The sequence below is a fragment of the Balaenoptera musculus genome, chromosome 20 (assembly GCF_009873245.2).
Source record: "Balaenoptera musculus isolate JJ_BM4_2016_0621 chromosome 20, mBalMus1.pri.v3, whole genome shotgun sequence".
Taxonomy (NCBI): Eukaryota; Metazoa; Chordata; class Mammalia; order Artiodactyla; family Balaenopteridae; genus Balaenoptera; species Balaenoptera musculus.
The window spans coordinates 41,681,452-41,696,131 of record NC_045804.1 but is presented as its reverse complement, the minus strand read 5'-3'; the positions used below and the strand labels follow the sequence as shown (position 1 = coordinate 41,696,131).

General features: G+C 49.0%; 1 protein-coding gene across 1 annotated transcript in view; it reads left to right on the top strand.

Moving 5' to 3' along the window:
- The window catches only part of RHBDL3 (rhomboid like 3), a 45,208-nt gene that overhangs the window by 26,645 nt on the left and 3,883 nt on the right, over positions 1-14,680 (top strand). Inside the window, exons 6-7 of the mRNA XM_036837118.1 lie at positions 5,245-5,345; positions 13,204-13,264. Of these exons, the coding sequence (XP_036693013.1) occupies positions 5,245-5,345; positions 13,204-13,264 (162 nt within the window). The remainder of the gene's footprint in view (positions 1-5,244; positions 5,346-13,203; positions 13,265-14,680) is intronic.

Below are 14,680 nucleotides of genomic sequence, written 5' to 3'. Positions count from 1 at the left end.
GTCCCCAGGGGTGAACCTCCCCAGGGCGGCTAGGAGACCCCATGAGGTCAAGCAAGCCCCAACTTCCAGAGGACCCTCACCATCCAGGCTCCTGACTACTAGGGTTGTCCTCCAGGCAAATCTCTCCACTTCCCCGGGGAGGCTGGAAAGGGAACTGCCACCCAGAGAGGGAGGCATGGGATGACAAAGGAGGGGAGAGCACAGGAATTGGAACAGGCAGACTGACCGGAGTTTCAGTCTTTACACTGCCGTGTTGCAGCTGTGCGAACTTGGGGAAATGCCTTACCTTCTCTTGGCCCTGTTAAGCTTTAAGAGGGAACTGATGAGATCTGCCTGCCAGGCGTGAGGAGGGCGGAGTGAGGTGAAGGATGAAATAAACCGTGCAAGGGAGGTGAGATCCCTGTGGGGACATCCAAGGAGTGGGTGGAGCCAGGTACCTCCCCTGGCCAGGCCAGCACCTGTACCCTAAGGGGGATCTTGCCTCTGCCCGGGCTGGCCCTTGATTGACTCACTGCCGGCCGGAGAGAGTCTGGCCTAGGAGGTAGTGAGCACTCGTGCCAGCTGGAGGAGTCTGGGGCCCTGGCTGACTCAGCCCACGTGGCAGGTGATGATAGTGATCATTGTGGCCTTGAGGATAGTGGCCAGCCCCCTATCCCCCTTCCCAGTGGCAGGAGAGGTAGACTGGGATGAGGTGGGGAGAGCAGAGCAGATTTCTGCAGGAAAAGTCTGCACCAGCTGGGCTTCTGAACAGAGGAATCTCCCTCGTGATGTTTCCAACTTTATCGCCGGCTTTTTTCTTTACAAGGTTTGCCGCCTCAGCTCTTCCCCCCTGACAGCTGTGCCCAGGGGAGCTTTGTGTGTACGTTTAAGTAAGATCTTAATCCTTTCTGAGTGGCATTGAAGTTGTCACCAGGAGAGCAGGGCAGCGTCAGCCTTGTAAACGGTGGGCAGGCAGGGACCCTGGAAGTAAGTGGAATGACTTCAGGAATCAAAGAGGGAAGGGTCCCACCCCCTCCCCCCACCATCCCATGAGAGGCTGGTCTGCTAGTTCGTGAACCCTCAGCCTGGGAGATTGGCCCAGCACTGTCTCCTTCACTCCTGTGCTGAGGTTAAAAACTTGGCCACCTTGGACAGCACTCACACCAGCTTCTCCCAGAATCCAGCACCTTCTGCATCCTTGAAAAAAGGTCTGATGAGCATCTCTGTGTGCCAGACTTACTTAGCCACCGACACACCCCTGAGTGTCGACATCTGGGGATTTAGAGCCACATTTTCCATACCTACATACTCAGAGACCCAGATGGTTAATGGCGAGGAACAGGAAAGATGCTCGTTAACACTTGCAGTTGGTAGTTAATTAGATGGGAGTGCCAGTAACCTAGAAGGCAGACATAGATTCAAGATGACTCAGGCCTCGCCCAAACCAGATGACACCCAGCGGGAAGACAGTGCAGGTATCACTTCCCAGTGATGCCAGTACAGAAGGAGATGGTGTAAAGGCAGACGGGGGCTTTCCAACTAAACCTGAGGGTGTGGGACTGTATTGCAAAGCAAATGACATGCACTGTTCTATCTGAGTCATTGATTCAGAGCAGAGGGCATTCTGGTCACCGCATATCAAATCACTGATCTCCAGGACTGAGTTGACTGACCTGCCTGTACCCCTTCCTCCCTCTCTGCTCTGTGTGCATCCCTCCTCAGAGAGGGGGGGCCCGTTCAGACAGCCAGACCCTGACCAGATAGCCAACAGTTACCAGGTGCTTGTCCTGTGCAGGCTGTATTTAATCCCCACGACAACTCCATGAGGCAGGAACTGTTACTCTCCATCTGTTACAGATACAGAAACCGAGACTTAGGGAAGCTAAGTGACTTGCCTAAGAAGATACAGTCATAAGTGGTGGAGCTGGGCTCTAATCCAGGCTATCTGACCCCAAAGGCTGTGCTCTAACACTATCATAGTGTTATGAGAATGAAAAGGCAGGCCTTATCCTTTATGCACATAATTTGTCAGAAACCAAGGGAGGTCGTAATAGACATTGACCCCTGCTCTCTAATACCTGCCCAATGAAAATATTCCAAATCCAAGGCCATCGCATTTTGTAACAATAATAACTAACCTCTGCTGAGCGTGTCTAGTAGTCCAGGTATGTGATAAATGGTTCACACGTATGTTATCCGCTCTTCTCATCACAACATTCCTATGAGGTAGGTGCCGACACCCCCATTTTATAGGCAGTTCAAAGAGGTAAAATCACTCTATTTGCTCAGCCAAGAAGCCCTAGAACTGGAGTGGAAACCCTTCCTCCGCCCGGTGCTTCTAGCCAATGCTTGAAGCCAACGTGCATCTCACTTCCGGCCAATGATTACAGGGCTGAGTTTAAATACTTTAAGATCCAGTCTCTTCGCTGCTCTGCCCAGCTTTATGATAGATTATATAGATCAGAAGCGATGGATGCATCCCCAGAGCCTAGCACAGGGTTTGGTACATGATAAGGAACAAATATTTGTAAACCAAGTGAAAGAGTACATACATAAATAAAGTTGTACTGCTTAAAGGTAGATGTTCTGTCAATTTTTATTTGGATTTGTTTGGGTTTTTTTTAATGGCTAAGGGAGATGCTGGAGAACACCTGCTTTAAATTTTCTAGGCTAAAATTATCACAGCTGTGCATTATGGCAAAGTCACCAATTCATCCCCATGCTGGCATGGACCCAGGGTTTTGGGGGAAAATTCATAGCCTTGACTAGCACTGATCCTTTGGTTTGCTGCTGTGTACAGGTGTGGCATGTCACTCCGGCTCGCCTTTCTCTCCCCGTCCTCTGCCCCCATGACCTCCAGGAGTTCACACTGGCCTTTATTGAACTGTAATCCTGCCTGGCCCTGGCTTTATTGATATGCATACATGCCCACATTTGTACTTGACCTCTCCTAGTCCCTATAGCCCAGGGCTAATCTGCAGTCACTTAAGGAAAGTCTTTCTACCACAGATAGAGGGCAGGTGGATCCAGATTGTCACCTTCCAGATTCTAGAACCAGGATCTGAACCTCAGACCCTGGATCTTAGGCCAAGACTTGGATTATTGTATTTCTGATCTGGAAGGAACCCTTGAGATGCCCTCCAGTGGGTGGCAAACTTTACTCCCCAGGTCCCACCCCCATTCAGCCAGAGCAGCTCTCTGCACCATGGGGCAGGGGTGTGAGTCAGGTTTCTTTGAAAAGAATGTCTCACTGCTCAAAAGTTGGAAAGCCTTAGAGTAACCTCCTCATTTCACAGATGTGAAAACTGAAGCCCAAAGAATTCAGGAGCTGTGCCCAGGGTCACACAAGTAGGAAGTCACGCCCCCATCCCATAATCCTGCCACAATCCAGACCTCTGGTCCTGGGGTCAGGACTCTCATCCATCATTAGGGTGAGGGAAAGGTCAGTGCACAGAAGCTGGACCCTGGGGGCTTCCCTGCCGCCTCCCTGTCCTGGTGGATCCCACCGGGGAGGCCGAGGGAGCAGAATCTGGCCCGGTTTGTGGGGACTGACGTGGAGGAAAGAGGCCAGCCCCAAGGAGGCTGGGGCTTCCTCTGTCCAGACGGTAATTAATGGGCAGCCAGCCCTGTGCAGCCCTGCAATGCAGCCTTTGCAGCCAGCCCTGCCGCCAGGGAGAGTGAGAGCGTGGGAATCCTTTGTCATGCAGATCCCGCTGCCTGCCCGTTGGCCACCCTGGGATTTTTTTTTTTTTTCTTTTTCCTGTTATATAGGGCTGACCCCATGGCTAGGCAGTTTAAAAAAAAAAAGAAAGTTATCTGACAATAGATCAATACCTAATTAAAGCCAGAGGGAAAGCATGAAAGGGGAGAAGAAAGATTTATAGTTGCCCTGGGAGGGGAGAAGGACTTGGGTGTCCTTAGTTCATGACGGTTTGTATTTTCCTGAGAGATGACATTCTCCTTGAGACTAAGAATCTGTTGTGGGGATCTCTTCCTCCAAGGATCTCAGTGAGCCAAGAAGCCTTGAGAGTGGTCTGGGGGTGGCGACAAGCCAGGGAGAAGGCACATGACGTTGCAGGGGCCTCTCCACGCCCAGGGTGTCAGGCACGCTGATTCCCGGGCCGGGCCTTGCCTCTTCCTAGTAGTGAACCCTCCACCCCTGTAGGGCCTGCAGAATTTGGCCTTCTGCCTGTCCCTCTTCTCTCCACCCAGGCAGCAGCTAATTGGCTCCTGAGCCTGCGGGCATTTTCCAGTGGTGATTTCTGCACACTCACCCAGGCCAGCCACCTCTCATCCTCTGAGCCCTGGGTTCTAACTCCCAGTTATTTTTAGTTTCCTGTGTCCTTCCCTGAAAACCAAAGCATTGATCACACTTAAATGAGACCAGAACAATACATTTCCCATCTTCTTCTCTGCCCAGCTTCCCTCCCAGGATGAAAGTTTGTCATCCCCCAGACCAAGAGTCTCTACCATTCCTTTCCCCCAGAGGGTATGACATCATCTTTCTCTCTTCCCCGGGACTTCTCAAGGACGTTTTCCCTCCAAAGAAGCCCCGCTCTGGAGATCCTGTTGGCCTGTTGTAATTTCACTCGGTTGGAGGTGATGCTAGGCAGGTTTTTGGATGCCGTTGAGGAGAAAGAGGGAAGGTAGAGGGTGGAGGTTGACCTCTGACCCAGTTTGGGGAGTGGCTGCTAGAGAGGCCGAGAGCACACGGGCTTTGTGTCGGGCAGACCTGGACTCGTATCCTGGCTCCAGCCCTTCCTACCAGGTGACTCTGGGCTCAGCCTCCTCATCTCTGCAGTGAGGCTGCTAGTGCCTGCCTCAAAGGGTGGGCTTGAGGGTCAAAGGGAAGGATGTCTGTAAAATGCTTGGCCGGTGTCTGACACACAGTGCCCCGTAAGGGGTGGCTATTTCTGCAAGAACTACTGCTACTATTTTTGTCGTTGCTCAGAACCCTGAGATAGCACAAGGGGAGGCTGGATTGCCAGGCAGACGATCTGGGTGGCAGAGTTCTACTTTGGGCAAGTCACTTCTCTCCTTGAGACTTTGCTTCCCAGCTGTAAAAGGAGAAGTTTGAACCAAATGGTTCTTTCAGCCATACATGAATCTTCTAGGAAGCTCCGGGATGACATGGGATCAAGGGAGGAAGAGAGCGAGCCTCTCGCTCTGGGGTCTCAGCCCCGAGGCTGCAGCATCCGAGGGCCTGGGACTGGGCTGGGGAGCCGACTCCAGCATCCTTGAGTTCTCCGTCTCTCTCTGTACCAGGGTCCTTGGCGGTGTCTGTGGCTGACATGACCGCACCAGTGGTGGGCTCCTCTGGAGGGGTGTATGCGCTTGTCTCTGCCCATCTGGCCAACATCGTGATGGTGAGCACCCCCTGTCCCAGCAGCCCCCTCTTGTCCTCCCCTCTGCTGTCACTGGGCCTGGCGTTGATCTGCTGGAGCTGGGTTTTAGATCTTCCTCCACGCTCCAGCCCGGGCTTGGCAAGCACCAGGTGGCCTTGGCCAGTAGCTGAGTTCAAGGACACTCCTCACCTTCTGCTGGGACACTTCCAGTGGGGCCCTTACATATATGATTCATATTTTCTCCAGCCATGGCTTTGCCCATCTTCCTATTCCAACTCTGCTACTCAGTGCCTTTAAAAAGTTTAAATCCTTGACTACTAGCACGCGTCGTAATTGTAACTTGTTGTTTGTCATTGGTTGTTAAAAGTAAGGGGATCTTAGGGACTTCCCTGGTGGCGCAGTGGTTAAGAATCCGCCTGCCAATGCAGGGGACATGGGTTTGAGCCTGGGTCCGGGAAGATCCCACATGCCTCAGAGCAGCTAAGCCCGTGCGCCACAACTACTGAGGCTGCGCTCTAGAGCCCGTGAGCCACAACTACTGAGCCTGCATGCCACAACTACTGAAGCCCGCGCGCCAAGAGCCCATGCTCCACAACGAGAGAAGCCACAGCAATGAGAAGCCCGCGCACCGCAATGAAGAGTAGCCCCCACTCACTTTATTATTAAAGCCCGCGTGCAGCAACAAAGACCCAACGCAGCCAAAAATTAAAAAAAAAAAAAAGTAAAGGGATCTTAGAGATGATCTCATCAAAAGTCCCAAACAGGAAAGAAGGCTCTGAGAGGTTAAGTGATTTGTCCAAAGCCACAGTCAAATTTGTGGCAAAATGGGGACTTGAACCCACATCTCCTGGCAATCATTCTAGTGTCACTCTCCTCCACCAGCCCCTCAAAGCGACTGGACGCCGTCATTCCGTTTCTCATGCTCTTCCTTGCCTTTTCCTGAAAGGCAATCTAGTGTAACTAGCTAAGAGCAGGAGCTGTTATTCCACCTAGATCTGAATCCCAGCTACCCACTTCCTAAAGAGTGACCTTGGGCAAATGACTTTACTGCTTTGTGCCTCAGTGTCTACATCTGTGAAATGGGATGAGATGGGATCAATGACATAAAGTGAAAATAACCACTCAGTATAAGTGTGAACTTAATTCCTGACTCCCCACAGAAGAGGCCGGGGTAGACTCAGAATAGAGACAGGATCTTCAAGGCAAGCAATTGGAAGCCATCCTTAGTCTCAGAGGAGGCCAAGACGGCTTCCTTGTTTTAGAAGCAGTCTGAAGTTTGGAGGCTGAAAGAGGAGTCACTGGCAGTGCTTGGCTCACCCTGTCTGATGCCCCCACTAGCCCAGGAGCCTCCAGGCAGAGCCCAGATCTTACTCACCTTTTCCCCAGTGCCTGGAATAGGGCTGGACACATGACAGAGGGTGCCCACTAAACTGGGGGGAAGGAGGGAGGGAAGGGCCGGAGGGAGGGAAGGAGGGCAGGAGGGACTGTCAGGAAAGGCGTAGCTTCTCTCTGGGGTCTTCTTGCTCTCACCTCTCTCCTCCATCACTGTCTTCACCCACGTGGCAGATGTGTGAATGCTCAGTGACAGCAGTTTATGGAGTTCTTGGAAACACGAGTCTTAACCACTGGACCTCCAGGGAAGTCCCACCCCCATTTCTTCACTATTATTGCCACTCTCACCTGGCCTACTCCTCAGCACCATTGCCTTTCTTTGCACCAAAGTCCCCTTTGTACACTGAGAGAGAAAGAGAGCTACAGCAGGGGCGGGTGGGTGTGTGACAGTGTGTTTACACACGGGGTGCTTGGCTTGGTCTGCTAAACACCTGGGAGCCCAGGGCCGCCTCACGTGGCCCTTTAAATGGGTCATTCCGTATCAGTGCCACAGCTTTCCCCAGACACAGCTTTTCCTCTGAATTCTGCTTCTGCCACTCCCCCCTCCCCCTGCCCCAATTCCTTTCTGCAGGGGGAGGAAAGGCCACCCTCCCCTTCCCCTTCCCCCCAACGTGCATCTGTGTATGAAGGGGATGAGCCAGCCCAAGTAAGAAAGAAGAGGCAAACAGGACTCATACCGATGACCTTTTCCACCCCTTCCCACCGCCTGGGAAGCAGCCCCATGCCCCAGGAGTTCCTGTGCTGAGGGCAGACCACCTGGAGGACCCAGGACCGAGGGCTGGGGCATGGGGTTGAGGAGGGGGGTGTGAGAGCAGTTTTCTTCCTGTTTATGTTTCTTTCTGCAAGTAGCCTGTGGCTCTGCAGATAAGCTGTCCCACCCGAGAGCCCAGCGGTCTTCCAGAAGGACGTGGCTTTCCCTGACCAACGGGGAGCTTTGGGGGCCCCTGGAGTGTGACATAAGGTAGCCTTTCCCTTAGAAAGTTGTGTGGTGCTTATTGGACAGTGAAAAACACTCATTTCCTCCTTAGAAGGTCAGTTTCCTTTCATCAAGAGGCTGCCTTTACCCAAGCTAGCTCAGTGCCCAGCAATTCAGAGGACACACCATATGAAATTGCCATTTCTATGGGTCAGAAGCATTTAAGCATTGGCAATTTCATGTGGTTCAACTTAATAGATAGACTATCGATTTTTTTTTTTTCCAGAATGTTAGCAAATGTATGGGGAGAGTTCTTTTTTATTTTAATTTTTATTTTATATTGGAGTATAGTTGATTTACAGTGTTTTGTTAGTTTCAGGAGTACAGCAGGGACTTCCCTGGCTGTCCAGTGGTTAAGACTCTGCACTTCCACTGCAGGGGCCAGGGGTTCGATCCCTGGTCGGGAAACTAAGATCCCACATTCCACTCGGCCAAAAAAAAAAAAAAGAGTACAGCAAAGTGACTTAGTTATACATATACATATATCTATTCTTTTTCAGATTCTTTTCCCATATAGGTTATTACAAAATATTGAGTAGAGTTCCCTGTGCTATACAGTAGGTCCTTGTTATCTATTTTATATATAGTAGGGTGTATATGTTTAGACTATTGATTTTCAATTCCAAAATGAAGACTTGTCTGTGTGTCCCAGTAAAGCACCTCATCAGAACAAAAAGGAGAAAGAACATGCACTTGACATCCAGGAAATCTGGATTTGAGGACTGCTATCACCATTTCAATAGCTGTGAGTTCCTTAACTTCTCAGGGACTCTTCTCTCATCTGTAATGCCTTCTTCACAAGGTAGTTGTGAGAAAGACATGAAAAAAATGGATGTGAAAATGTTTTTCGTGTGACACATCACCAGACAGCTGGGAGACCCTGTATGTATATGTGTGTATTTCTATATATTTTTATACATATAATTCTTTATCTTTATAAATTCCACCTGATGTCTGGACAGAGAATAATCTAAAAATGTGTCCTTTATGCTTCAGATACATAACAGAAAAATGTTGAACACTTCTGTTCTCAGGACTCTATTTAAGTGAGAGATTCTGCCTTAAATGAAAGTATGTCTTATTTTTCATAAAAAACACTCTGAGTTTCAAAACGCTTGTTTACATCAAGGGAATAAATCTAGAAAATATTTCAGCAAATGATCTGGATGGCATTAAAGACCTGTAATCAAGACTTATTTTAAATTCTAGCAGTATAAAGACACACATAATTGAATAATTTATTAATTCCTTTTGCTGGGGCCCATAGGGCAGAGTTTCATTTTTATTTATTTATTTTTAATTTTAAAAAAATTATTTATTTTATTTTATTATTTATTTTTGGCTGCATTGGGTCTTTGTTGCTGTGCGTTGGCTTTCTCTAGTTGCGGCGAGCGGGGGCTACTCTTCGTTGTGGTGCACAGGCTTCTCATTGAGGTGGCTTCTCTTGTTGCAGAGCACAGGCTCTAGGCTCGCGGGCTTCAGTAGCTGCGGCACATGGGCTCAGTAGTTGTGGCTCGTGGACTCTAGAGTGCAGGCTCAGTAGTTGTGGCGCACGGGCTTAGTTGCTCCGCGGCATGTGGGATCTTCCCAGACCAGGGCTCGAACCCCTGTCCCCTGCATTGGCAGGCGGATTCTTAACCACTGCGCCACCAGGGAAGCCCTCATTTTTAAATATACAAGATATTTTCTTTAACTTTGCCCCATATGATAGATGTTTTTCTAAAACATTTGAGAACTAAATTTTCGCAAATGGAACCATACTGTCAAAGCACAAGGAAAGATTGTTGTCAAAAAGTCACAGAAGATTTCTGTTATAAGGTTCATTTTATTAAGTACAAATCCTTCTGTAGGATTTGTACTTAATAAAATGTAGTTTTATCTGTGTCATGCTTTCTTTTTTATCTGTGTCACGCTTTCCTTGTTTCCTGTGTTGGGTTTTCTTGAAGTGATTTGACAAGAAATTGTTTCCACTGGGGTTATGTAAAGCTGTCTTGGAACAGAACCTCTCGCCTGGGTTTCAGCCTCTGAGCTCCTGACTGGTTGGGTGAGCAAGGTGCCGAGGGGACGTGTTACTGCCTTGTTTGCCGTTGGTGAGTTACCATCTCACCCTGTGAGGCTCTGGTAGAGAATGAAATTAAAGGACCTGAAAAAAGTTTATATTCCCCAGGGGCCTGCAGGCTTTTCAACATTTATAGCAGCAGCAGCGCTGGCTCTGTGTGAGATTTTTTTCCTTCTCTCCTGTTGTTTCACTGTGCTTATTTTATTGGAGGGAATAATGGGGAGGAGGGGGGAAGCTGAGGCAGCTGGTGGAAAGGAGTGACTTTCTAGTTTAACCCCTCAGCTGCTGGGAGGCTGTTCATTTACTGATGATGGCTCAGCTCTGGGGGCAGCCAGCATGGACAGACAGAATGTGACCCTGCCTTGGAAGTGTGGGCGGACAGAGCCCTGGACTGGGAACCCTGTCAAGCTCGACATTAACTCACTGTGACCTTGCACTTGCCCTCCTGGACCCTCAAGTGCAGATCAGAGGGGGGTGACTGGATCAGCTTGGGAAACTCCAGTGCCTTCCAGGGCTGGGCAGGTATGGTAGATGAAGCTGGCTCTGGGAGCCATGTTGCAAAACAGGAGCTCCCCGGCCTCCTCCAAGGTCATTGAGAGTCTGAAACTTCTCTTTAAAAAATTTTGTTTATTTTTATACAGTTTTTAAAGGTTACTTTCCATTTACAGTTATAACAAAATATCGGCTATATTATACAATACATCCTTGAGCCTGTCTTACCCCCTAATAGTTTGTACCTTCCACTCCCCCATCCCTATATTTCCCCTCCCCCCTCACTGGTAACCACTCATTTGTTCTCTGTGTTATATTCACTAGTTTGTTGAATTTTTTAGATTCCACATGTAAGTGATATCATACAGTATTTGTCTTTCTCTGTCTGGCTTAGCAGAGATTCTGAAGTTTTAAAGCCGCTCTGCAGGGCAAACTCACCATCTTTGCCCCAGGTCCAGATACTATCAGGCACTTAGATGACTCTTAACCACATGCCAGACAGTGTTCTTCTTTACGCATATTAATTCATTTCACCTTCGCAACAAACCATGAGGTGGTAATGAGCTAGGTACTGTTGTTATCTCAGATTTAAAAATGAGGACACTAGAAAAAAGGAATTCTGAGCCACCCCACCAGTGGTCTTGCCAGACCAAAAATGCAGACAGTGCTTTTTTAGACAGATCCCAGATAGGACCCAGAGGGGCCTGGACCTCAGCTGAAGGAGAAAGCGGCCAATTCATTCTAGACTTACTCTGCCTGATACTATCACTCAGAACACAGTGAAAGAGACTTCAGGTAAAATATTCAGAGGGTTGTTATGAGGAAAAGGGATCTTAGAAGTGTTCCCTATCCATATGAATCGCCATCTGTCCACAGAACTCTTTCTATTTTGCAAAACAAAAACTCTATACCCATTTAACAACTTCCATTCCTCCCTCCCCCAGCTCCTGGAAACCCCTATTCTACTTTCTGTCTCCATGAATTTGACGACCTCTGTAGTCTGTACCTCGTATAAGTGGAATCAAACACTATTTGTCTTTTTGTGAGTGGCTTATTTCACTTAGCGTAGTGTCTTCAAGGTTCATTCAAGTTGTAGCATGTGTCTTAATTTCCTTCCTTTTGAAGGCTGAGTACTATTCCATTGTGTGGATATACCACCTTCTGTTTCTCTATTCATCCATCCATGGACGCTTGGCTGGCTTCCACTTTTTTGGCTGTTGTGAATAACACTGCTGTGAACATGGGTGTCACATTTAACGGAGAATGACGACCCATGGGTGGACCTCACAGGGAGACAAAGCCTGGCCGGACAATAGCAGGAAGAACTTTTCAATGATTGGAGCCCCTTCACGGGGCTGCTTCAGGAGGTGGTGAGTTCCCGGTCACAGGGGCTGGAGGGCCATTTTGTCAGCTTCTTGGCAGGGGTGTCCCTTTGGGTGGAGATGGCCCATCAGGTGACTCCCAAGGACCCTCCCATCCTTGGGCTTCATCTTGGAGAGGAGCTGAGGCGCCACCGACCTTCGGCCAAATGAACTAGCTTGGATTAGGTGGCCAGATCCGGTGGAGGGCACCAACTCCCATTTTGTTGCCTGTCTCCCAGCGAGGGTCCTCTGTGGGCAGATGCCAGCAGGTGACAGCGTTGTCCTGCCCTCTGCTCCTTAGCACAGAACACGTCAGCAAGCAGAGATTAGACTCCCCCACCTAAAGTGGGGCCGTGTGTCACTCACCTCGCCTTTTGTGAGGTTCAGGTCATTGAGGAATAATAGGGAATAATAGGGAGGCAAAGGGCAAGAAGCCAAATGTGGCAGGATTTCTCTGTCTTTTTGGCAGCTTCCCGGCATCCTGCTTGGTCCACTGAAGCTTCCGTAGACATTATTGTACATGCCAGCGTTCAGGGCCTCTGTCAAGTTTCACGCATGGGTCCCCCAATGTCAAAGGAGTTCAAGACGTGCCCCTGAGCTGGGCCTGGGCCAGGCAGCAGAAGCAGGGGAGGTGGGTGGGAGGGAACAGAAGCCCCGGCTGTCCCCACTTGCCTCCTTCCCTAGGACTGATGTGTTCCAGGGAGATTCCAGGCTCGTTTCTGCTTCTGGGTAAATGGAATCGAGCTTTGAAAGCGCTGCAGGAGTGCCCCTCAAAGGAGCCCTGTGGCGCAGTCTTTTGTAAATTGAACAGTCCTTTTGTAGGGTGAGTAATTGTGCTCTGATTATCTGCTTTGGAGGTTCAGAGTGTTCAGAGATTCTCAGGGGAAAGAGGGATTTGTCTGAAGGCCATCTGGCCCACCCTGTTTCCAATGCCTGATTCTCTTGAGCATCCCCTCTGAGTGATGCGAAGCCCCCATTTGAACCCCTCAATGATGGGAAACTCACCATCCCATGGATCACTCCATCTTTGGACAGCTCAGCTTATTAGAAATGAAAGCTTATCCTGAGCTTAAAAAAAAATCTCTGAAGTTTTCATCCGTTGAGTCTTCCGCTTACAGGTTACACTGAATATGCCCTTTCCTTGCGTTGACTCACTTGATACTTGATGGCAATGAACTTGACCCCTGAGTTGTCTCCTCATTCATTCCTCAGATGGAGGATTTTGAGTTCTTTTATCATCCTGATGGCTCTGCTTTAACTTGGCTTGCTTTGCTGTCCTGCATCCCTTTGGAACCGTGGGACCCAGCAGTTGAGGCAACCGTCAGACATCTGTGTGAGGGAAACAAGGACTGTCATCTCCCAGGATCTAGATTCTCTCCCTCTGTTCGTGCAGCTTGAGAGCGTTTATGACACTAATAAACTTACCGTTGCCTGAAATCTCCAAGCCATGCTGGTGTGATCTGGGACAAAGCCACGACCGGCTCATTCAGGATTTAATGGAGATGATTTTTTTAAATGTCAGGTTTTCCTAAGCGGGTTACCTCTGCAGAGGAGTGGTCTGATCTGGAACTAATGGAACTCTCTCTCCTTTTTCCCTAGAACTGGTCAGGCATGAAGTGTCAATTCAAGCTGCTTCGGATGGCTGTGGCCTTGATCTGTAGTAAGTTCTGACGGGGCAGGCTGGGGGAGGGGAGCCCTGTCCTGGGCCTGGGCAGGGGGATGTAGAGATGGCACAGTCCCTGCCCTTCTGGGACTTGTGGTCAAAAAGAAAAGGGAGACGTGTCCACAGTGTGCAACAAAGTGGGGATGTCACGAGAGGGTCTGGCCTACGATGCTGCTCCCTAACCTTTCTTCAACTTTTCACTGATGTATAATCTGCAAACAGAAAAGGGCCTGCAGGATAAGTGTCCAGCTCAATGGTCAGCTCAAGAAGAATAACCTTTTTTGGCTTTTATTTCAAAAAAATTTCTGGTTTTAGTATTTTTATTTAAAAAAATGTTTTTCCTTCCAGCTTTATTGAGGTATAATTGACATACAGCCCTGTGTAAGTTTCAGGTGTACAGCATGATGATTTGACTTACATCCATCATGAAATGATTAGCACAGTCAGTTTAGCGAACATCTGTCATCTCATACAGATAAAGAATTAAAGAAATTGAAAGAAATATTTTTTCCTTGTGAGAAAGATAACTTCTTAACCTTTTGGGTCATGGAGTTGATCCTTTGAGATCTCCTGTTGGAAGCTCAGGATTCCTTTCCAGAAAAGTGCCTGTATGCACACGCGTGCGCACACACACATACACACACTCTAAAACTTGCAGTTCAGCAGGTTCACAAACTGTAGCTAATCCATGAACCCCCGTGAACAGGTGCTGTGGGGACCTTAGTTGGGAGAAGTCAGTCTACCTACATTTTGAGTGTGAGAGACAGGCAGGTGTTTGCCAGATAGACAGGATGCAAGAGGACACTTCAGGTGCAGCAGGAACAAAGACATGGGTGGGTGAAGGGTCATGGCTGACAAGTCAGTTAACAAAACTGCCCCAGGAGGTTCAGGACCGTGTGTGATTGTGTAAGAGGTCATTGGAGTCAGATCATGGAGGGATTTAAATGCAAAGAGAAAAATTGGGCTTCATTCTGAATGTACTGGGAGGCCACTGGAGGCCTTTAAACAAGAGAGATACTGACAGTTTTGAGTTTGCAGTCACTCATCAGGCTGCAGGATGAAGAGGATGTTGAGTGAGGGGGATGAGACCAGAGGCCAAGAGGCTCATTCTGAGATGGGAAAAGATGAGTCTGAACAGAGGAGAGAAGAGGGACGCACAGACTCTCATTCAGTCCCCAGAACATGGCTATGAAGAGTGGATTATTGTCAGGCTTAATTTACAGGCTCAGAGCGTGAAGTTCCTTGCCTGGGGTCACCCGCCCTAGAGGTGGTAGAGCCAGTATTCAGAGCCAGCCTGTGTCATCTCTAATGCCCCACACTTTAGCCAGGCTGGGCTGGAGCTCCTGGACTGTCTGTGCCTGGGTCAGCTACCTGCTGTGTGGGGAAGAGGAAGACTGAGCCAGAACAAAGGAG